The 22,421-nt window shown below is 41.8% G+C and overlaps 1 protein-coding gene across 1 annotated transcript; it reads left to right on the top strand.

Annotated features, from left to right (window-relative positions):
• Positions 1–275: 275 nt before the first annotated feature.
• On the top strand, positions 276–20,645 carry TNFAIP3 (TNF alpha induced protein 3). The gene is made up of 9 exons (XM_032769999.2): positions 276–618; positions 5,516–5,828; positions 10,773–10,963; positions 11,264–11,411; positions 11,591–11,761; positions 13,058–13,238; positions 14,682–15,604; positions 17,048–17,280; positions 18,371–20,645. The coding sequence occupies exons 2-9, from the start codon at positions 5,531–5,533 to the stop codon at positions 18,638–18,640; spliced, it is 2,415 nt and encodes an 804-aa protein (XP_032625890.1). The 5' UTR covers positions 276–618; positions 5,516–5,530; the 3' UTR covers positions 18,641–20,645.
• Positions 20,646–22,421: the final 1,776 nt, after the last annotated feature.

Genomic DNA, 22,421 nt, shown 5'->3' on the forward strand with positions numbered 1-22,421 from the left:
CTGGCCAGTTAATCACAGCCCTGCTGCTGCTGCGCGGAGAGGAAAAAAGGAATAACGCCCAAAACTTACAGCCCCGGCGCCGAAATGCCCCGCGTTGCGGTGACTCACCCGGGGCAAGCCCCGCTGCGAGCAGCGAGGAATTTCTCCGGCTCAGACGTACCTGGGGGGCGGGGCGGTGGCTGCGAAGCGGGCGGGCCCCTGGGATCTGTCGCCGCGGTGCGGTGCGAGGGGCCAGACTGCTCGCGCAGCGCCATCTAGGGGCCGGCTCTGCGGCAGGGCAGCTGTTCGGCGGCGTGTCACATGTCGGAAAGTCCCTGGCGCTGGGGTTGGAAATCCCCGCTCTGCTGGGGCTTTTTTTTCTGCTTAGTAAAATAGAAAGGAAAAAACAAGAGTCTTTACAGTTTATAGCCAGCGCAGCAGCAAGAGCAGCAGCAACAGGGAGGGGGCGGCTGAGGGAAGCCCAGCCAGGCGCTGCTAAGGAGCCTGATTCTCTTGCAACCCCGTCTGGTCGGACATTCATGGCTCCCAAGCTTGGCTCTGTCCTAACCTTGGTGCACTGGATTTGAGAAGGATTTTAGCCGCCGCGCTGCGCTTTTGGAGGAGCCCTTCTGCAGAAAGGTACCAGGCTCTGTGCTGCTCTTTGCAATGGTTTTGCTTGCCGGCTCCGTGATGGCTGCTCCGGAGGACCGAGGGGCTTTGGGGGTAGCCCCCGTGCATGCCCTGGCCGTGGCGCGGATTTCGGGCTTGTTTCTGTAGATGAGGGTGCAGTTCAGAGGGCCGGTTGGTAACACGAGCAAATACTTTGAAGGGAAGACTCGCGCGGAGGCAGCAGGATGTAGCAGATCTAATAGAGCTGTGTTTTAATGTCCCCCCTCCCTCCCGGACCCCCATCTCGGGAAGTTTGGTGTGTTCTTAACTTTAAAAACTTCGCTGGCCGTTCTAGAACGTAAATACGAGGAGGACAGGGGATTTGGAGAACGGACAGAAGAAGGGGCAGGTATACATGTTGTTATGAACTGACACACAGCTGTGGTGTTGTAAATTACATAATTATTGATGACAGCTCCTGTAGGTAGTTATGAAAGACCTGTTGTTCTGATTGTTTAAAAAACGTGTATAACTATTTGGTGGGTTATGGAATACTAACGATGGATTAGGAGGATTGGATTGGCTATTATCGTCTTGTCTACACTAGCAGTTTTGTTCCAATTTCCCACCATTATAACACCACTAGTGCAGTTCCACCGGTGGAGTGTTAGTCTAGACAAGTTGCCACTGTCATTTGGACCTGTACTGGGTAGAGTTCAACAACACAGTGGGTAAAACACCAATGGGTTGTCTACACTGATGTTCCCACCATTGCTAGGTTGCAGCAGTGATAAATTTTGAAGAAAAACAACCTGCATGTACACATGTCAAATTGCCCAGTAGGGGGTACAGAGCTGTATTGTAGACTCAAAGCCAGAGTCTGTTCTATTAAAACCTACAGCTGAAGTATAATGTATGTAAACATATGCATAAACCTTCTATTTGTGATAACAAAAAAAAAAGTACCTCCTTGTTATTACTTAGTAGTTCCAGGTTTCTTTTTAAAATAAGAATCTGGCCTTATTTACAGAGTGCATTCATACATAATACTACTCACTTACATAGCACATTCCATGTGAGCCCCTAGAATGGAAGTTGCTAAATACTTGTTAATTTGTACTGTACTTTATAAATATCAGTAAATCAAACTTCCTATCATGCTCATGAGCTAAGTAGGAAACTGTGGCAAGACAGGAAAACAACACCATATAAATTAATAAGAATTTTGCATGGAAAGGAGAGCACAGTTGGTTGTTTACTTGTACCCAGTTCTCTAAAGTGTATGTTCCTTATTCCACCACTTGCTGTAAAGCGTACTATGATACTTTATGAAGATTAAATACAGTTGATATAGATCAGCAGTGACAATTTTGGTTATTACTTTGATTTTTTTTTATTAGTTTTTATCCAGTGTTACAGTAGTTAGCATTCAGAGGTGTTACGTTTTTTGGTTTATACACTTATTACGTAAAAGGCTTCTATTGAAGTTGTTGGCCAGCCCATTTTTTTTGGACGTGGTGTCCCACATCCTGCCCCCCAGTGGCCTAGGGAGGCCTGATTCTGGTTTCTCTGCTATTATATTTCTGTTAGGTTTACAAATCCTGCTCATACCTGACAATCAACTTTTCACCTTGAAACAATGTCCCCTCAATCTGCTAGGTGAATTACACAACCACCCATTTGTTTCTTTCACAATCAGACCATCATAGTGCACCAACAAGCCAGATCCAGCTAGATGTTGATTGCCTTGTGTGAGATGTAAAATACCCTCACCTTCCATTCTTTTAAAATTATTATTTGTTAAACGTTGACAATGTACCATGCACTATAAGGCCCACACAAAGACCATCCCTGCCCCACTGAAGTCAGTGAAATTTGGGGGTACTAAGTATCAGGCAAGATTACCCTAATAATACCCAGTTGTTTTATACCACATTTCATCAGTAGATCTCAAAATACTTTGGTTGGTAGCATTATCCTATCCCCATTTTACGTATGGAAAAATTGAGGCACAGAGCAGTTATGTGACTGGCCCAAGGTCACTCATCAGGCCAAGGGTAGAGACAGGGATACAGTGTAAATCTCCTGAGTCCCATCCAATGCTCTGTATACAGTTACATAAATATGAAAAGTATTATTGAATACAACAGCTGATTTTAAAATAATTTTGGTTGCTCCATTTCACGGAGTTCTTACAAAGGACTTAGATCAGATTTTTTTTATTTTTTTTAACACCAACAATTTTCTGTGCTTTGGTTTCTTTATCGTATCTGGGTATAAACTGCCTTTTTTTTGTTTGTTTTTGTTTTTTAAATTGTACTATTTTAAGCACTATCTTTTTTTTTTTTTTTTTTTTTTTTTAAAGAATCATTCTCTTTAAATTGACAACTAATAATCATAAATGGCACAGATAGTTTTCACATGTAGTGTGGGGCAGGAGAATGCACTTAGAATAAAGGGGAGATGGGAATCTAGTTCTGAATAACCCATAGATTTAATATGCCTTCTTTAAACAAATTGGGTGTTCCATTGTTTCTTAATATTGGAAAGATCCATTTCTAGGACCCAAGCGTGCAACACATAATTAGATGATGAGTCCTTATTCATGCAAAAAATTCTATTGAATCAATGAGTCTCTTGCATACTAAGAGTTTGATGGATCAGGGATTGGAAACTGCTGAAGAGGGTAAAGAAAAGTACAGCTGGGATTATAGTATATAATTGATGACATTTTTATGTTTTTTTTATTGTCTCTCTCATTCCATTTTTAACTTTAAAAATTAGTATGATGTGGAAAATAGGTGCAATTCTACTGATGCTCAGGACTGGGGGAAATGGACAAGATAGGAAAAGAGTTAGTTAACATACACTTCTACCTCGATATAACGCTGTCCTCGGGAGCCAAAAAATCTTACCGCGTTATAGGTAAAACTGTGTTATACTGAACTTGCTTTGAGCCACCCGAGTGCGCAGGCCCGCCCCTCCCCCCCCCCCCGGAGCATTGCTTTACCGTGTTATATCCAAATTCGTGTTATATCAGGTGGCATTATATCGCGGTAGTGATATATATATCTTATAAAAACATCCAGTCGTGTGTATGTTTTTAATACGCAGTCTTTGCTTATAAAAGGTGCCTTCTTTACATGTTCCAAGCCATAATGGCCTTGACAAATGGCCAAATGTCCCACCTCCATTTGTATGAGCAAAGGAGATCCTGTGTGGACAGAACTCCCCCGGGTTGAGCAGAAATGGGGTATACAGCTTCTTCAGCATCAGACACCCCATCACTTCCATCCAGGACTCCATAGAAACTCTTCTAAGCGTGCCTACTGAGGTCTTCTGTCACAGATTCTTGGTAGGGGATGTACAAAGCAGCTCTGAGCAGAGCAGTTTGGGGCAATAATAACTGCTAGTCAGTTCCCTTTGTAGCTATTGACCAGCTGCAGGGGAACTATCACAATGGCAGCTACCAGAGCCAGGAAGATGTAGAGGGAGGCCAATATAGCTATGTGGAGGAGCAGTCTTCCATGCAGGATGTCTTTGCCTCTGCAGATAGGGAATTCCCTTCCTGGTGTATCTGTGAGATTGTAATACCTTTCCACCTGCTTGCTCTATGCCCCTCCAGGCTCTTATCACTAGAGAGAATTTCCTGACAGATGTGAAGTTGGCTTTTCATTTGCCATTGGGCGCTCTTTGTTTCACCCAAAATTAGAAATCATAATATAGGTGTCATATTCTTTTAAGACATTTGATGAGAAAAGACTTGCTGATTTCTCAAGTGCTAGAACATTTAAGGTTTATATGCATTTGCTTTCCTAGAAAGTTAATTCTAAAACGTTGAATGAGGGTGAGCACTGAGAGAACCAATGAAAGTACATGCATGTGGATGCACTCTGTGTTCACACTTGGCTCTAGCCTGACACTGTGAAAAGACCTGATTTGCCTAGAACAAGCGTGAGATGTCTGGTCCTCAATGGAATGCCATTCATATCTATGAGTTTACGTTCTCCTCGCCTTATCCAATGTGATAAGAAGGAAAGGGGCAAATGGCGGTGAGCATTACTTGCCCCACAACGGAAAAATATTGGGGTTTTTTGAGCAAAGTGGAAATGCTTCTTCAGCTCTGTTGATTTACCATTTGAGTAATAATGGGCCTCTAATTCCGTACCTCCTCACCCCCACGCACAAATGCATGTGCCTCTGCAATAATTCTAGTATTAACATAACCTAAGGAATGTTCCTCTTATGTAGGTGTCTCATTCAATACCAGGTGCCTGCCTTGTTAGAAATGTTTCATTTGCTACTTGGTTAGTTTTAAACATCATATGAAGTTATAAGCCTGGGCTGGGTATTAACATTGCATGTAACTATTCTAGATGTCTGAGCGCTTTTGAATATTGCACTGTGCATCACGTTGCTTTATGCATGCTCTGCTACTCATGTATAAATCTGAAGTGGTCAGAATCCGTTTTCTCTGGCATGTGGTCAAGTTGAAAACTAAAAGTTCAACAGGTTCACTAGAGCTTACCCTGCTCCATTGTTGATTTAAACAAAGCTCTTGTTGTAATTTCCCCACCTCTTGATCTCCCCTCCTCTTCACCCCGCTTCCATTTAAACTTCTCCTTTTTAAAAGTGCTGTAATTTCATTATGAATATATTCTCTCTTTTTATTAAAGAGAAGACTGAGTAAAGAGACTGATTTAGTAGTTGAGGATCTATAGCCGAGTAATGCTAAGAGATTCTTAGGTATAGGTTTCTTATTAACTATATAGTGCTCACCGTGGACTGTGTGGTTTACAGACAAAGTTGCAAACAGATCTCTTTCTAAAGAATTTGCAGTCTAAATCTCGGTACTAGCAAGAGTCCTGTGATGTACATTAAGTGAGACTAAAAGAATTGTCTTTTTCTTTTTTCTTTTTTCCTTCAGGTTTCTTCTCAGAAAATGGCTGGCCAACAAGTTCTTCCCCAAGCTTTGTATCTGAGCAATATGCTGAAAGCCGTGAAGATTAGGGAGAGAATTCCTGAAGACCTTGTCATACCCACCAATGGAATAATTCATCACTTTAAAACAATGTACAGATACACAGTAGAAATGTTTAGAATGTGCCAGTTTTGTCCTCAGTTTCGGGAAATCCTTCAGAAAGCTTTAATTGACCGATCCACCCAGAGCTCACTGGAACATCAGAGGAAGCTGAACTGGTGCAGGGAAGTTAGGAAACTTGTGCCGTTAAAGACTAATGGTAAGTTGTGTGTGTCACTCCACTAGTATTAAGACAGGGTCATAAGGATGTAGCATGTTGTGTTAATAGGCTTGTAGTTTGCATTGCTAAGATAAAAACATAGTTGCTTTATTAAAATAAACATGTCTGTTTTTATTTTAGCAACACAAATTAAAATCCTATTAACACAATATGCCAAACGAATTCTTAATCTCTAAGGATACAGTGTTCATCGCTGATATATCAACAGGTTGAAAGTCTCATGGATGTTTAATCGTATCATAAATCTTTGGTATGGTAGAGTGATATGTCTTTATCAATGAGGACCTAAACTCTTACAATGCTGTCATTTTCCATGGTGCCTTCTAAGAACCTGATTCTGTAATAGTTAGTATAGTATTATAACCCCTCCTCATTGTAGTTTGCAGGCTGAACTCAGTTGCTAACAATTTTTTGGTATAACTCTCTAAGTACTGTATCAGTTGGAGTGTCTTAGATTTCCAGCCTTTAGCTCTCTGGCTGTGGAGTCAGCCTCTGATTAAGCTAGCTAATGTTGAATTGCATTATGGGATAAGAGGGCTTTCTTTTTTCCCCACTTTTTGTGCATAGTTCCTATTTTCATTAATGACAGGTACATAATTCCCTTTGATTTTTAAATGAGAGTTAAACAAAAGTAGCACATGGTGCTGCTTTTAATATATTATTTCACGGCCTTGGGAATGACTTGGGAGAGGTGTTTCATAAATGTGTCTTATAATATCTCTAAAGAAAACAAGGCAAATATAGATCATGGGGCTAGAGTCAAAAGATTTTGTGAGCAAGAGACTTGTATTTAAATTAATTAGCGGTAAATTCTAATGAAATATGAGAGTGTGAACTGTGAAACATTGCATGTTCCTCAATCATTTCTTTTCATGTGGACATATATGCACACTACCCAGCCCTCCTAGTTCATATTTCTTTCTCAAAATCTAGTGTCCTATTACTGCTGTTCTTCCTACATATGATTAAATTTTATAAAGACTGATACAAATTTAATCATGAGCATAGAAGCATCATCTAGTCGTAACTAACCCAACGACTAAGAAAACAATAAGGTCTATAAGTCTGTAACAGAAGCCCTAATGCCGCAATGAACCCCACATAGATCGTCCACTTACTTGCACAGCATTCCACTGACTTCCGTGAGCCTCTGCGTGAGGTCAGCACACATGGAGCTCATCGCAGGACTGAGGCCACATTTAGCACTTGTTGCAGCATTTTGCAAACATTAAATAAGTAATCTTGTCACTAGGGTTGTATCACACACTCTATTTCATGCAGTATAATTGTGGTCATGCTGGTTCCAGAATATCAGAGAGGCAAGGGGGTCCAATAAAAGATATTACCTCACCCACAATATATTTCAGTCAAACAGATTTACTAAGAAAAATGTATAATCTAGTGGATTGCTCCCTGAAATGAATAGAAACATTTTAGGCCCAATTCTGCTATTAAAATAACAGGGAGCTGCACAGCACCCACTGAATACATTTAACTGGCTTAGATCAGGAGTGGAGGACATTATCTGAAATGGAAATAATGCAATGGTTTCAGGATGTGACTTATATACCACCTGTACATATGTGTACTAGAGGCGTTTCTGGGATGTTAAAACTGCCCCTTTTTAAAATTTTATTGAGTTCAGTCCACTGCTCTCAGGTCAGTAGGGATTGTTGGTACTGCAAGGGATTGGGGAAGAAGAAATGCATCTCATTACCTTCTGTGGTTTATGCAAAATCACCACAACACAAGGCCTGTTCAGGACAAAGAAGATAAACAGTGTGGGTTGGAGGGAAGGATGCTTCAAAGTAGGAGAAGGGGTTCCTGCAAGCCCCAAATTTCCCTGGAAACAATGTTAAGTCTTAATAAATGGAACAAGTTTTTCACATAGCATAAAAAAAACTTTTTTAAGGGAGTTCATTTACTGAACCTTTAGATGTGTACAGAGTGAATTTGACAGTTCTTTTAGTCAAAGACGGATTTACTATTTAGAACTCCTTACAGCTTCAGTTTTTTGAAAGCCAAGGAAACAAATGCTTCATCTAGGATTTTGGTAATGTTAACTTTACCTAATATGTACAAAAGAGTATATATCTGGGTGATTCACCATGTATGCTCTGAGGATATGAGAATGGAGTAAATGAGGAAGGGAGTAGGAGGTATAAAAATTGAAACAGTATTTTAAAAAAAAAATTCCAGTGTCTATTGGCTGTAGAGATTTCACTTGTATAATGATTAGGCAGTCATTCCAGCTCACCCTAACCACACCCACTTGGAAAGTCCAGTATGTACTTCATAGTTCAAATGTGAATACATCAGAACAAGAAGTACAATAGTTGTTGCTCAATTGCTAGTCAAATAACTTAACCCTGGGGAATTCCAAGTGTTGCATAGGGAATTTTATACTGGTGGTTCTCAATAAAGAACTGAAAGTAAGTGCTAAAATAAAAAAAAAAAAAAAAAAAATCTTATCTTTGCTCTCAATTTTGCAAAGGGAAAATTTTAACAGGATGTATTAATTCTCTTACTTTTATATAAAATTTCTTCTAGTTCAGGCAGAAGACTGTTTTTTCAGTTAATATTGTGTATTTTCCCCTGATTGAGCCCATAATGTGTGGTCTCATTTTAAGGGAGATTTTGCAAGAGAAGGTTAGGAAATCAGAAAATGAATTTCACCCTATTCAGAAGGTCTGAAATTTATGCAGCAAGTCTGTAACTAATTACAAGTTTACAAAGGATTCATAGAGCGCTCAAGATCTTGTGCAGGCATTGTGCATGGCTTTGATTTGATTAGGCCTTTGGAGAACAGCAGTCATGAGAATGAGAAGGGGTTTAAAGCTCCTAATGTATGTAACAAACTGATACGCTGGAAAATAATCTGAAATAATTTCTTGTGGTAATTTTTTTTTTTAAACCTGAAGATACCAACAAGTACAAATTCTTGGTGCTTTAATTTCCTTGTACTACAATCTTGCAAGGAGATTAATGGGTCTTCGTGTCCTTAGATGTCTTAAATACCTCATACGTCTGACGAAGTGGGTATTCAGCCATGAAAGCTCATGCTCCAGTACGTCCGTTAGTCTATAACATGCCACAGGACTCTTTGCTGCTTTTACAGATTGAGACTAACACGGCTACCCCTCTGATTCATAAGTGCCTTTGTAGTGAACGGTAAATCCCAGGCTTGACTCCAAGTGGTGTCCAAGAATAGTTTCTTTGTGTCTTCCTTTCCGGATACCCTTGGGGAGGAAGAAGGGGCATGTGGTTAAAAGCCCAGGATTGGGAGAGGGGTTAAAATGGGTTTTATTCCCAGCTCTTACCATACTGTCTTGTGTTTACCTTGGGCAAGTCACTTAACTGCCCAGAGCAGGGATGGGCAAACATTTTGACCTGAGGGCCATATCTGGGTTTGGAAATTGTGTGGTGGGCCATGAATGCTCAAGAAGTTAACAATTCAGAGATATTCAAATAAACTTTGTTTTATAAAGATTAAACCGTACTTACACTTAAAAATATACCATCACAAGGAAGTATTACAATAATTAAACCAAACTTACCTCCTTTCCATGCCCTCTTTAATTAATGTGAACAATGCAGCTGGCACTCCGTGGCTAACTACTCTTTGTTTTATCTTCAACAATGAAAAATTAACACTACTAAACAGCAGAGTCACCTAAGCTAACAAGTAGCAGGCACGTGGGCTTGCATGTTCCAGGCTCTGATGGTGCATTTGGGTTGTGCAGCCGCAATAACGTGTGCCCTCATGCAGGTCCCACCTGAACACGTGGGAGCGTCTGACAGGCAGAGTAGGGCAAGCTCCCCACCCTGCTCCCGGGAGACCGGATTAAAAGGTCTAAGGGGCTGGATGTGTCCCGTGGGCTGTAGTTTTCCCACTCCTGACCCAGAGCCTTAGCCTCTCCTTCTGAAAAATACTTTCCTGCCTCTCTGTGGAGTTATGAGGCTTCAGTCAATAATGTTTGTAAGGTATTTTGAGATTCTTAAATGGAAGGGGCTATGTGTAAATGATAGATAAATAAAATAATATTTTGGTCTTCATTTTTAGTCTGTCTTTCAAAAAGAAACCATCTGACATTTTTCACCAACCTGACATTGAACAATACACTTCAGTATTAGAGTGAGAGGTGCCCTAAAAAAGCAGCAGAGATTGTTTCATGTAGGTCACTTACTACTTTTTGCTTTTCCTCTTGACAGGACTCTTCTGTCATACATAACAAAGCAAAATGCAGTGCAGTGTCATCCGTTAGAGCTGAGCCCTAGACTGGACCCCCGGCTGTGCAGTATTACATTTTTGGCTTTGTCTCCAAATCTGGACCAGTGTATTTTCAATCCCTGTCTCCTATGTTGCATCTTAAAAAAATGTAAACAGTGCTTGTGGAGTAGAGGAAATCCCTCTGTTTACATTTATGATTTGTTAAAAGGATAAATCAAACTACAAAGTTTAAGAGAACATGTTAAATAAACCCAGTAAAGGCAAATTTAATTATGTATGAGGTATTTGCAAATAGCCCCAAAATTTAGCTCATGTTGCTTTATTATAATTTTTCCTCCTTTTGCCCATCAGTGTCAAATATAATGGGCTAGTTTACCCAAATTGGAGCAGGAAAGGTGTGATTTATACCTCCCTGCCACAGTCTGCCCCCCTGCATCCAGTGGAGAGGAGGAATTGGTGGTAGTTCTTGGCATCTCCTCAGGGTTTTCCTAAAGAGAGGGATTCTGATCTCCACCGTAGGAACTCCACTAGTGGAGGCTGTTGAGAGGAATTCGGAATCAGGTCTGAACTATATAATTTGGAATTTGTTCATTGTGCTTTATGGGCCAGTTGCTCCTTTTGTTACTTGTTCAGGAATTGTGTTTTTGTTTTTGTGTTTGTTTTTTTTAAATTAACCAGTAACTTTCCCATAGGTGATGGTAATTGCCTCCTGCATGCTGTATCCCAGTACATGTGGGGTGTTCAAGATGTTGACTTGGTCCTGAGGAAAACACTATTCATTGCTCTGCAGAAAGTGGATACCCGCAACTTTAAGCTTCGTTGGCAACTAGAGACTGTTAAATCACAGGAGTTTGTAGAAACAGGACTCCACTATAACACCAGGGTAAATTAATTTGAATTTATAGTGCTATGACACTGGGGCAAGCTAACTGGAGTGCAAAGGCTTGGTCATGTTTACTTGGTTAGGTTTGCTTGGGTGAGATTATAGGCTGAGAGACAATTATGAAAACAATCCTAAGAAAATAAAAAGGATTGTATGAAGAGAGCTTGAGTAACTACTTCTTTGGAAGAAAAGGAAAAAGATGAATATCTTGGGGACAGGTTTTGACATGCTGTGCTGCATCCAGTTCTTGATCTACATGTCTGTGAGCTGGTGCTAACGAATATTTAATTCTTGCCTCAGAACTGGGAAGAGGAATGGGAGAACCTCATCAGTATGACATCCCCAGAAACATCAGTGGCCCGAAACGGGCTTCAGTACAATGCATTGGAAGAAATCCATATATTTGTCCTTGTTAACATTCTCAGAAGGCCGATCATAGTTCTTGCAGGTGAGTCCTCCACGCCAGTTGCCTTTGACCTCATGTTAAGAACGGTGTCATTAAGTGCAAAATATGTCTTTTGTAAATGTTCTATTGCAGTATTCAAAACCCTAGAAATAAGATATTGCACTTGTCACAGTTGAAAGGAATTTGAGCTTAGTAATATTCAATGTTTTTTCCTTAAATAGACAAAATGCTGAGAAGCTTGGAGTCTGGTTCAAGCTTTGCCCCTCTGAACGTTGGTGGAATTTACTTGCCTCTCCACTGGCCAGCTGAAGAATGCTATAGATATCCTATTGTCCTGGGCTATGACAGAATGCATTTCACACCACTGGTCACTCTGAAGGACAGCGGGCCAGGTATGTTACCTACTTGGGCTGTATGTAGGATTTTTGGTATTTGTGTGTTTGCTCCCCCCTTATTGACAGTAAAACATGTAAAATATAATCTGATCAAGAGTTACCTTTAAAATGGACATAACAAATGTAAATGAGTTATTCCTATTTAAATGTTCGACAGAGTCTTCAAAATGTAAATAGTTTACATGAGATATACACACCTGCTAGGGCAATGGTCCCCAAACTGTGGGATATGGCCTCTGGGGGGCGGGTACAGAGTAACACTTTTGGGGGGCACACAGGGGGCCTGGATCAGCACATATGGGGGGCGGGGAGGGAGCACTACTCTGCCCCCAGCTCTGCTGCTGCTCCAGCTCCAGCCCTGCACCCAGCCAAGGCCCTGGCTTCAGTTCCCAGCCTCAGCGCTGGGCCAGCTCTGGCCCTGCTCCCAAGCTCATCTCCTGCTCCTGCCTTCCTGCCCTGGCCCTGCTCACAGCCACAGCTCCCGCTCCTGGCTTTGGTCACGGCCCCAGCAGCAGCTCCAGGCACAGACTCAGCCCCCAGTCCCGACTCCCAGGAAGGGGCACGGACAGATTACATTACAGATTAAAGGGGGTGGGGACCACTGTGCTAGGGCTTCCAAAGGAATCGAAGGTTGCATCATATGGAGCCAAAGCGCCTATTGCTACTAAAGCGCCATTTAGTGGATGCCTATCTATAGATGGGTTCAGTCTAAAGCATTGCCTTTTCTGCAGAGTATTGAAATTTATTGCAACGCACTGACTTTAATTGTGTGCCCTGCAGCAGAGGAAGCACTTTTTAGGGCCCCATCTATATCATGTTGTTGGGGTTAGTGACATCTGTGTATCCTGTTTTGGATGGGACAACACATTTCTAGATCCATACTGGGAAATTGTCCTGTAATAAGGTTCAAGAAACTAAACCTACTGTCCTCTCCAGACTAAGCGTATAAAAAAAAAATGTATTTGGATGTTGAACCCAAATGGTTCTCATGCTCACTGGGACATGCTCTTCATTCCCCAAATGGTTTTCAGCATGTCCCAGTGAGCATCTTCATTCCCCAAATGGTTTCAGCATGTCCCAGTGAGCATCTTCATTCCCCAAATGGTTCTCAGCATGCCCCAGTGAGCATCTTCATTCCATCTGCACTGTTTGGGAACACAGATGTAATCATGCATGCTCTTTACAGGCACTATTGCTGAATTTCAGAGTAGACAGAATGAGGGGATGATATTTTGCTTATCATATTTCACGGTTACTCCCATTTGGTAAAATTCACCCGTTTTGTTAACACAGAAATTCGGGCTGTCCCACTGGTCAGCAGTGAACGAGGCAGGTTTGAAGACTTGAAGGTGCACTTTCTGACAGACCCTGAGGAGATGGGAAAGGAGCAGCTACTGAAAGAATACCTGACGGTGATAGAGATTCCAGTGCAAGGCTGGGACCATGGTACAACTCATTTAATTTATGCTGCAAAGTGAGTGGTATTCTCTTCCTACAGCTTTCTAGTTGTTGTTGATAAAAGATAGAAATAAAAAGTCTTATCGGATAATGTATTCATTCTCAGCAACATGCATATTTATATACACCATTATGAAATCATGTCACAATTAATAATGTACCTTTTGTGGCGTAAGACTCTAGCTTGAAGCAGGCTCAAATTTAAATTCTGAAATTTCCAGTCTTCAGTTTCAGAAGGTATTGAATAAATTAGTCCTGTTGTCAGCCAGGTAGCTAAAAGGGTGTGACTGAAAATGAGAACTCAGAAATAATTAAACACTCACATTCTTATTTAAACAACTTTTGGGCAAATTGTGCCTTAAAGCACATTCATTGCATTAGGGAAAGTGTGGAGCTGTTGTGACCAAGTGCACGTGGCTTCCGGCATTCTGCTTGTGCTGTGCAGCTGCAGGCAGGACACTGCAGGGTTGTAGTGTGGAGGAGCAGGAAACTGACTCCATGTCCACCCTCTTATGCTTAGTATATGCCCCTTTGGGTGTGGAGGGCTTTTGGCTGTGCTAACCTCCTCCTTGCTCTGAGGGCACACTAAGAGAAACATTCTGCCTCGTTCCTAAACAGATGCATAAGGGAGAGACTCCCTGCAACTCTTTTCATTCCTGTCCCCTTATGGAGGAAGAGCTCTTTCTGCTCCTGAAAGGTTCTGGATTGACAGCCTTGAAAATTAAAATTCCCCCGCCCAGGTGCAGCATGGGCAGTGGTAAAACCACTTCCCCAGTTTTCCTGGGCTCATGTCTCAACCCTGTACTGAAGGGATTACTTCTCCACATTTGCTCAGTTGTGGCCTCTAACATCATTGCAGTCGGGGGAGAGGGCTTGTGATGTGGACATTAGACAAATAGGAACTTCTCTGAGCCGCCATCTGCTCACTTCACATAAGCAGGGTTTCCAGTTTTAGATATCAAAGCAAAAATGGGAGTAGGTGTTATAAAATATATACCAACATCTTTAGAGATGGAAATTGTTTACAAAGTGGGCTGGTGGGACCTACAAAACTCCCAGGTTACTCTGAGCTGAGTGCTGGACTTCAGCGGCAGCTAAGAGTTTTTGGAATTTTTTAACATCAATTTACTCCATTACAAATTAGTTGTAGGCACACTACACCTTGGCCAGCGTTCTGAGAATACTACCAGCTAGGACTGTATCAAACGGCTTGTTTAGAGGTGAAAGGCTCCACTGAACTTTACTAGACACCTAACTTTCAAAATGAGTCACTCTAAGCTATAGTTTACCATCATGTATTTTTAATTCAGCAATATGGATATGTAATAATTATCTCTTTACCTCCTTAAATTTACATTTCCTCATCCAGTGTTTCTCATATTCAATACCATGCCCACTCCTTGCCCCTTTCAGACACTGATATATACATGTTGATTGTTTTTTCTTATTTGGCCTTCAGGTTAGATGAAGGCAACTTACCCAAAGAGATAAATCTGGTGGAAGATTATTTTCAACTGGTACAGCACGAGTACAAGAAATGGCAAAAGAACAATACGCTTATGACAAGGGAGCCCTACACCGGGAATATACTGGAACTGTCCTTACCCCAGCTGTCTCTTGTAGAGGTGAAATGTGAAACTCCCAATTGCCCCTTCTTTATGTCTGTGAACACCCAGCCCTATTGTCATGAGTGCTTTGAGCGGAGGCAACAGGGAAACAAACCAAAGAGACCAAGCGCCAAAACAGTATCTGAAAAGTCCCGGAAGACTGGAGCAGGCTCATCTAGGGTTGAGTTTTGTGAGCCCGGAGGAGGGCCATCTGAAGAGCCAGTGACAGGGCCTCATTCTGCACCTCCAACAGCTCCAAGCCTTTTTCTGTATAGTGAAACCACCGCTATGAAATGCAGGACTCCAGACTGCCCTTTTACATTAAACGTGCAACACAATGGACTCTGTGAACGCTGCTACAATTCCAGACAGCTCAGTCCCTCTAACAACTTGAACAACCTGCGACATGTAAACAGTGTGACATGTAAAATCTGCCTTCAGGACACAAATAGGACCTTTAATGGCATCTGCAGCTCTTGTCTCAAAAGGACTACAGAACCATCAGTTGTCAATCCTGTCTTCCTGCCTACATTCCATCAGAGATCTCACTCTGACCCTTCACAGCTGTCGCAGAGCTTCCTCCAGCATTCCTGTCATGCAGCACCCAGCAATGAGCTGGAGGAGCTGCCTTCTTCAGCAATGCTTCCAGCTCCTCACAATTCGGAGGAAAGGAATGGAAGTAACCAGTGCAGAAAACCTGGCTGCATGTTTTTTGGGACTCCTCAGAATGAAGGCTTTTGCACTCTATGCTTCTTTGAGTACAAGGAAAACAACGGTAAGTGAAGCTAATATTAGTTCCCTAACACCTTAGCTTCAGGTCATTGTCTCTGAAGATACAGGGTGTTTTTGTGGGGCAGAGGGGATGTTGCTAAAACAGAAATATCAAGGATGGGCCAACTAGTGGTGTAGAGCAGGCATTAATGTGATGAGAATATATCCTTGACACACTTATTTTTGTGTAAACCATGGTACAGGATAAGGGTGGGATTTTCAAAAGCACTCAGGATTGGCCCAGTTTGGCTTCCACTGAAGTCTATGGTAAAATTCCCATTGACTACTGTGGAAGGGGAAAGCTAGGCCAGCCCTGAGTGCTAGTGAAAATCTCACCCACAAACCACTTTTCAATTGTGTTTTAGTGCAAATTGTCTGTAATTAAAGTGCTTTAATGTCAGAGTGATAAGAGTTGTAGGAATCAGTCAAATACCACTTCATTGTCACTGCCTAAAGTCAGGTTTCATTAGTAATGCAAGGGCCACATTCATCCTTGATGTAGCTATTGAAGTTACCTGTGCAAGAGAATCTCTGTAAGAAATGTGGTTATATTAGAAGATCAGCAGTGACTTTAGTAATGGTCACATTTTGGAAGTTACATTATTAAAATGTACTTCTTTTAACCTTTTTTTTTTTTTTATTAGTGCTGTATTTTATGTGAAGTCAGGCCCTCATATGGGCAATATTCTGTAGCTAGATCAAAGGATACAGTCCTTCCCATGTTACTACTCTTCCCTAAAATGAGCAAAGAACTCTCAGGGGTAGTACCTGAGAGGTGAATGTAGGAGGGGAAATAATGCATCTGTCTTGCAGAATAGCTCATTTATGACACTAGTGGACTACAGTCTGAAACTTTTTTCACATACCTTCAAGTTATGGAAGCTCCCTGGTAAATCATGTGGTAGCAGTTGTGTGCTGTAGCTTATTTTCCGAGGTCATTCACAATATAATTTTTCCCTGTTGTTGTGGAATACAGCATACACAATCTGTATATGTAGGCTTTTTAATAAACCCAGTGAAATGTAACCCATTCATTGCTGGTCCTTTGCGCTACCATTTCTATTTAACATTCCACTGAAATTGAGGGAGAATATTGGGAGGAAATCCTGGATCCATTGAAGTCAACAGCAAAATTTCCCTTGACTTCAATAAGGTCAGGTTTATGTTCCTGGTCCTTTTTAGCAACTCCGATCTAACTTGAAAGTACAGAAGGAGGCAAACTTAGAAGTTGTTGAAACAAATTCAAATTTAAAAATAAGATTAGTAGCCACCATTATTTATATATCTTTAAAAAAGGTGAATCTGTTCTGAATATTTGGGGTGGCCTCATACGTACTTGAGGCTAGATGACTTGTTTTGGAGACCAAAAAATTCCATGTTGCCATTTTTGTCATCAAAAGTGTTGTGCTCATTGAAATAATCTCTCTCTTCTTGCTTTGTATGGTAGACAGTGCCTCACTACTTCATCAGAGAAGGTCTCAAAGGAATTCTTCTGCTTCTGGTCAGCCTGGGAGCTCTGCTGCCACATTCCACAACACCATTTCCTGCCTGGGGCAAGAATGTGGCACCCTGGGCAGCAGTATGCTTGAAGGGTATTGTCAGAAATGTTTTATTGAAGCACAGAATCAGCGATTCCGTGAAGCCATAAGGACTGAACAGCAGCTAGTGGGACAATCTGAAGTAAGTGAATTTCCCCCAGTGCTGAACCCTGTACCCTTCACCCTAATATCTTAGTGAACAGTTTCAACTGTAGAATAGAAAATCCCCACGTTACTGCACCTCCACTTTCTGAAAAGGAAAGCTTTGAGTAAGTCACTACTCTGCCTTCCAGAACTGAGCACTAGGGAGGTGTGTAAGTTTTTCCCATGTTACATCTACAGCAGACACTGTGGTGATGAACACCACAAAATATCTTGCAAGAGCCTTTGTCCCATTAGCATGAAAAGCCTTGGAGCATCTTAGAAGAACAGCATCAGTGGCTACAGATTTTTCTTACAGACTAACACGGCTACCACTCTGAATCAGCAAAAAGAAGGAGTACTTGTGGCACCTTAGAGACTAACATATTTACTCCTTTTGAGATTTCATTTAAAAATGAAAATAAAAGAAACAACACAGCCAAACCATTTCACAGTTTCCTAAAATCTAGTACAACACATCAAGTTTACTGTATATAGGAGTTAGCCTTGCTTCATATTGATTCCAAGGCAGGGGGGAAGATTTTTCAACCATGTTCAGTGTTGCCCTAACTCTGCTCAGATTTAAGTGTATGGGAGTTTTATCATCGAGTTCACTAGGAACAGATGGGCCAGTGCTGAGTGCTTTGGGAGATCTCTCACTTCACAGCTGTGAAACCATATCAGGCAAGTTAGTCAGCTTTAATAATGTCCAGCACCACCTTTTATTTAGTTTCTTTGGAGAGAAGATGAGTGGAAGTGTTAAGCAGAGTTTTCAGGGAGGAAACTTTTTGTAATAAATGAAAGCCTTTTAAGATTGTCTGATAAATCCTGGCCCATAACAAGCATGGACCTTTGTGCTCTACTGTATTCTTAGAAGAAGGAAGTCTCTACCTAGAAATTGAAAAGACTGGTGCTTTGGAAATCTGATTGTTGGAAAGCTCTTGTAAATAGTGCTGCAGCACTTCTTGTGGCCACTGTATACTGAACAAACCTGAAGTGGCTAAATATCAAAACATAGCAGCATCCAAGGCAATTAAAAGCCACTTATGCAGTCAGCATTGCAACTGACAATTTTTTTTTAACCTTTACAGAGAACTGGGCAACACCGAGACTTACAGGTATCGACAGCGGGGAGCCAAAAGCGAAAGTGTGCCACGGCTTCTTGTAGGAACAGCTTAGCCTGCAGAAACGATGAGCTGTGTCAGGAGTGCCAGCGAGTTCAGTCTGGGAATTCTAGAGGCCCTGCTGCAGAAGAGCCTCCAAAACAGTGCTGCCGAGCCACTGGCTGTGATCATTATGGCAATAATAAGTGCAGCGGCTACTGCAATGAATGCTACCAGTTCAAAGAGATGTATGGCTAGTGGAGAAGTGCTGGCAAAGCGCAAGGAAGCAACAACTGCTTCTACCTCGCTGAAATGGTGCTATGTCCAAAACACTTAAGAGGCAAGCCATGGCAAGGTCCATTTGGACAGTGTGACATATGGCTTTGGGGGGGAAATAAGCTATCTGCTTTTGTACATATTTATGGCCGTGGGTATGAATAAATATCCACTTAATACAAACACTGCGTAGATGGAACAATGAGAAGTCAGTCTGCTTTCTGCACAGAGGAATCTTGCAGGAATGGTCTGCTATAATGCTGACTCCAAACTCCTCTCCTCTAGGATTTCAAAATTCCTAGAGTGCATACTGTGGCAGAGTGAAGCATTTGAATACAGAGGACTTTGTAACTTTGCCTCTGCACTAATACTTCCCCTGCACCTTGTCAGAACTGACCATTCAGAGTGCAGGGACACTCAACCAATGTGTGATATGCAGAGCTGCTTCAATTGACCTACATCAGTGTTTTGCTCAAGGTGAGGCTGGCCCTTCTTGAGAGGACTCCATTCTCGACCAGAGGAGTCTGGTGCAAGCTGGGGGTGAGGATGTAGTTAAGAAACTTGCTTTTGCTTGGTTGCCTTCGTCTAAGAGCTTTGTCTTGCATGTAGAGTGTTCTGGTTGGTTCTGTGTTTGCTGAGCCCTGGGCAGAAAGAAGTCAGAAATGAAGGACAACTCGCTGCCTGCCCAGTCAATATGTTTAACCAATGTACCTCCCTTTCCAAAATGCAAAAATAATAGGGACCCAACGAGTAAGCCCATGACCATTGGCTACAAATGCATTTACGTGAAGGGAGGCCTGAACACTCCCCTCCCCATCCCCTAGGGAAGGAAATACCGCCACAAGGTATGAGAGAAGCCCTAGGTTTCAATGCTGATGCCAACCTGACCCTGTCTGCTTTGGTGTAGGAGGAAGCACAGTAGCAGTCAGGGCTGTGCAAGCTGCTCTTTTCGTATTTTATTGCTCCCCCACCCCTGTTTTTTCTGGCATCAAGGGCCTGATCCTGCAAAATGATAGTTCCCAACGCTGCACAAGAGGCGTTCCTCTCCTGTTTTGAGAGTTAAGGGCACAACTCAGGATCTCAGGATTGGGCCCTGCTTATCTCTGCAGTTGCTGCTCAGATATTTTTATGCCTTCCAGGGTATCTGTTTGCTCAGCTGAAGGACTTTATTTTATTTTTGTAACACTTGGTTTTCTACAGCGGCAGGGTATCCTGGTCGTAATATAGACATACAGTCATTCGTGAGATCCAGCCCATGCCCTGCAGCTGGGAGACCAATTCTGCCATCTACTCTTTCCTGTGTTAGAGATTACTTTGTAACCAAACCCAAAATGTAAGGAAGGTTTTAAAAGTAAACTCCATGGTACACAACAGTGGCCACTTTTGTGGCTCCTGTAGCTGCTGTCCATGTCTAATGATTGCAAGTTTGTACCTCTCCTGGTTTTAGAATGAGATTGGGATTTACATTTGCAGGAATGGTATGGCCTGGCTTTTGTTGCTGCTGTTTGAGGTTGGAGATTAAAGGGAGTATTGCCATGAACTTCAGTAGGGCCATGATTTCGCTCCTGGAATTCAGGCCTCCACTTCTCAAGCTACATTTCTTTCTCTAGCAAACTTGTCTGATTGCTGTACCAGAACTGCTCTTGTTTCCCTCTGCTTTTCATCCCACCCCATCCCTCAGTTTTTTCAGCTTTTATTGCTGCTATTATTTTGGAGGAAGCAGCATGTACAACAGCTGCTCTGATCTACTTTTCAAATGGAATTTTTTGCTATTGTGTTGTTGAACTTCTTCTGTATGTATTTGTGAACTTCTACAATAAATGTGAAACTGTTAAGATATTTATATTATTCAAATGATACACCTTGAAATTTGCACATATTTTAGGAATTTTTTTAGTATAATTTACTCATTAACTATGAAAAAGTAAATGTATAATTGAAAAAAAACAATTCTCCAATATAAAGAAATAAATTATTGAAGGATTAACTTTGATATTTTACATTTGTGATTGGTGGGGAAAAGAACATAGTTAAGTGTCACAGGCACTGATCCAGGAAAGCATCTCTCTTCAGGACAGCACTGCAGCATATGCTTCAAGTTAAATATGCCCTGAAGCGTAGTCCTGAACAAGACTGACGAATGTGCTTTCCTGAATTGGAACCATATAGCACTTTGAGGAGCAAAGTGTATTGCTGCTGAGCATGCTCAAGTGTTACTGAAGTCAGTGGCCTTGCAAAAAGAGCTTCACACCTTTCAGGATCCTGCACGTGAAGCAAATATCCATAGGGATGTGGATCCTGAGTAGCTTCAGTTCTCACTGAAGTCTGTGTGAGTTCAGGACACTCAGCAGGAGCTGAACCTATGGTGAGTAATGAAAGGACAGCGAAGAACAGTCAGTCATGTTGCTTGGAGTTTCTCAGCCTGGAAGGAAATTCTTTCAACTGAAAGCATTAAATCCCCATGATATGTTCTCTGCAGCTTTCTGGGGCCCTTACTCATAACTCTAAAGTCACATGAAGTTCTATATCACTCTGATTCTCTTATGTAAATGACCACACACTCTGTTTTGTGTGATTTAGTTGTGTGAGAACGACAAAGCAAATACATTTTATGCACCCTGGTATTTCCCTAATCTTATGGGGGATTTTGATCGTCTGAAGCTTGATGACCTCTGCCTTGGCACCTAGTACTTCTCCTTGTGCTTCTATGCTTTTTCTTTCCTGTATTGCAAGAGAATAAAATAGTTGGGGTTTCTCCCTTTTTGACCACTACTAAAGATCTCTGCTGTTAAATGACTAAATAAAAACCCTAGTTTGGCCAGATTTCTTTTCTTACCAAAAAAGTAACACTTTTATGAAATAATGGGCTTGGACCTAGTCTTTTGTACCTTTATAAATCCCTGTAATACAGTGCAACGTGAGTCATTTTTATTTTTGGTAGGGCCAGGGTGCTTTATTACCTACACAGTGATTCTAACATGAGTCATGCTGGGAAAATGAATGGGCAGCATGTTAGTTGTGACCTTGAGGTTAAACACCAGCGGACATGACAATTCATTGTGATGCAATATTATGCTAGTAGATAACTTCTGGTCCAGAAAAGAAGAAAGTCACATGCCATCCTTTAACCTAAGTCACAGAAGAAATGTCAGTGTTTGATATTTCACTAGACTGTAAGACAGCTTTCAGAGTGCTGATCTTGGGTAATGGACCATTTAGGCAGAGTGGGGAAACAGTGCAAGGAGACAGCATGAAACAGTGAAACTACATGTGACTCATGAAAGAAATAGACTTCACCTAACTACAGTTACTCTTTAACACTGATATTCCAAAGGCTGCAGTCAGGGTCACAGCCACATTGTGGTAGTACCATGCAAATAACTTAGAGAAGTGGCCCCTATCTTGAAACGTTTACAGTATAAGAGCCAGATCATGGCTGAGGCAATACACCCACACGAGAGCATAAAACTTCACATTTTTTACTTGAGGCCATAGAGCCACGTGAGTAGGAGTAAATGGGAAGTATTGATACAAACCCATCATCACAGCCCCTAATTAAGAGGGGCGGAAACTGGAAGTTCTCTGAACCATGGGGCTGCATCCTGCCTGTTGTCTTCTGGTATCCTGGTTCAGCCTGGCTCTTGGTAACTATCTCCTGGTTCCTGTCCTCCAGTTCTGTCATCTGAGCCTGGCCTCCTACCCTCCCACTATCTTGACTTGGCCTAATTCCTGCTAATTGGCTCCTGTGTCCTTGGTCTGTGAC

The sequence above is a fragment of the Chelonoidis abingdonii genome, chromosome 3 (assembly GCF_003597395.2).
Source record: "Chelonoidis abingdonii isolate Lonesome George chromosome 3, CheloAbing_2.0, whole genome shotgun sequence".
NCBI lineage: Eukaryota > Metazoa > Chordata > Testudines > Testudinidae > Chelonoidis > Chelonoidis abingdonii.

What these genes read in the sequence shown, in the direction of transcription:
- TNFAIP3 (XM_032769999.2), top strand. Translation starts at nt 5,531, where the DNA reads ATGGCTGGCCAACAAGTTCTTCCCCAAGCTTTGTATCTGAGCAATATG. An exon ending in GACTCCACTATAACACCAGG is followed by an intron (nt 10,964 to 11,263) that starts GTAAATTAATTT and finishes TTCTTGCCTCAG; the next exon opens with AACTGGGAAGAGGAATGGGA. An exon ending in AGCTAGTGGGACAATCTGAA is followed by an intron (nt 17,281 to 18,370) that starts GTAAGTGAATTT and finishes TAACCTTTACAG; the next exon opens with AGAACTGGGCAACACCGAGA.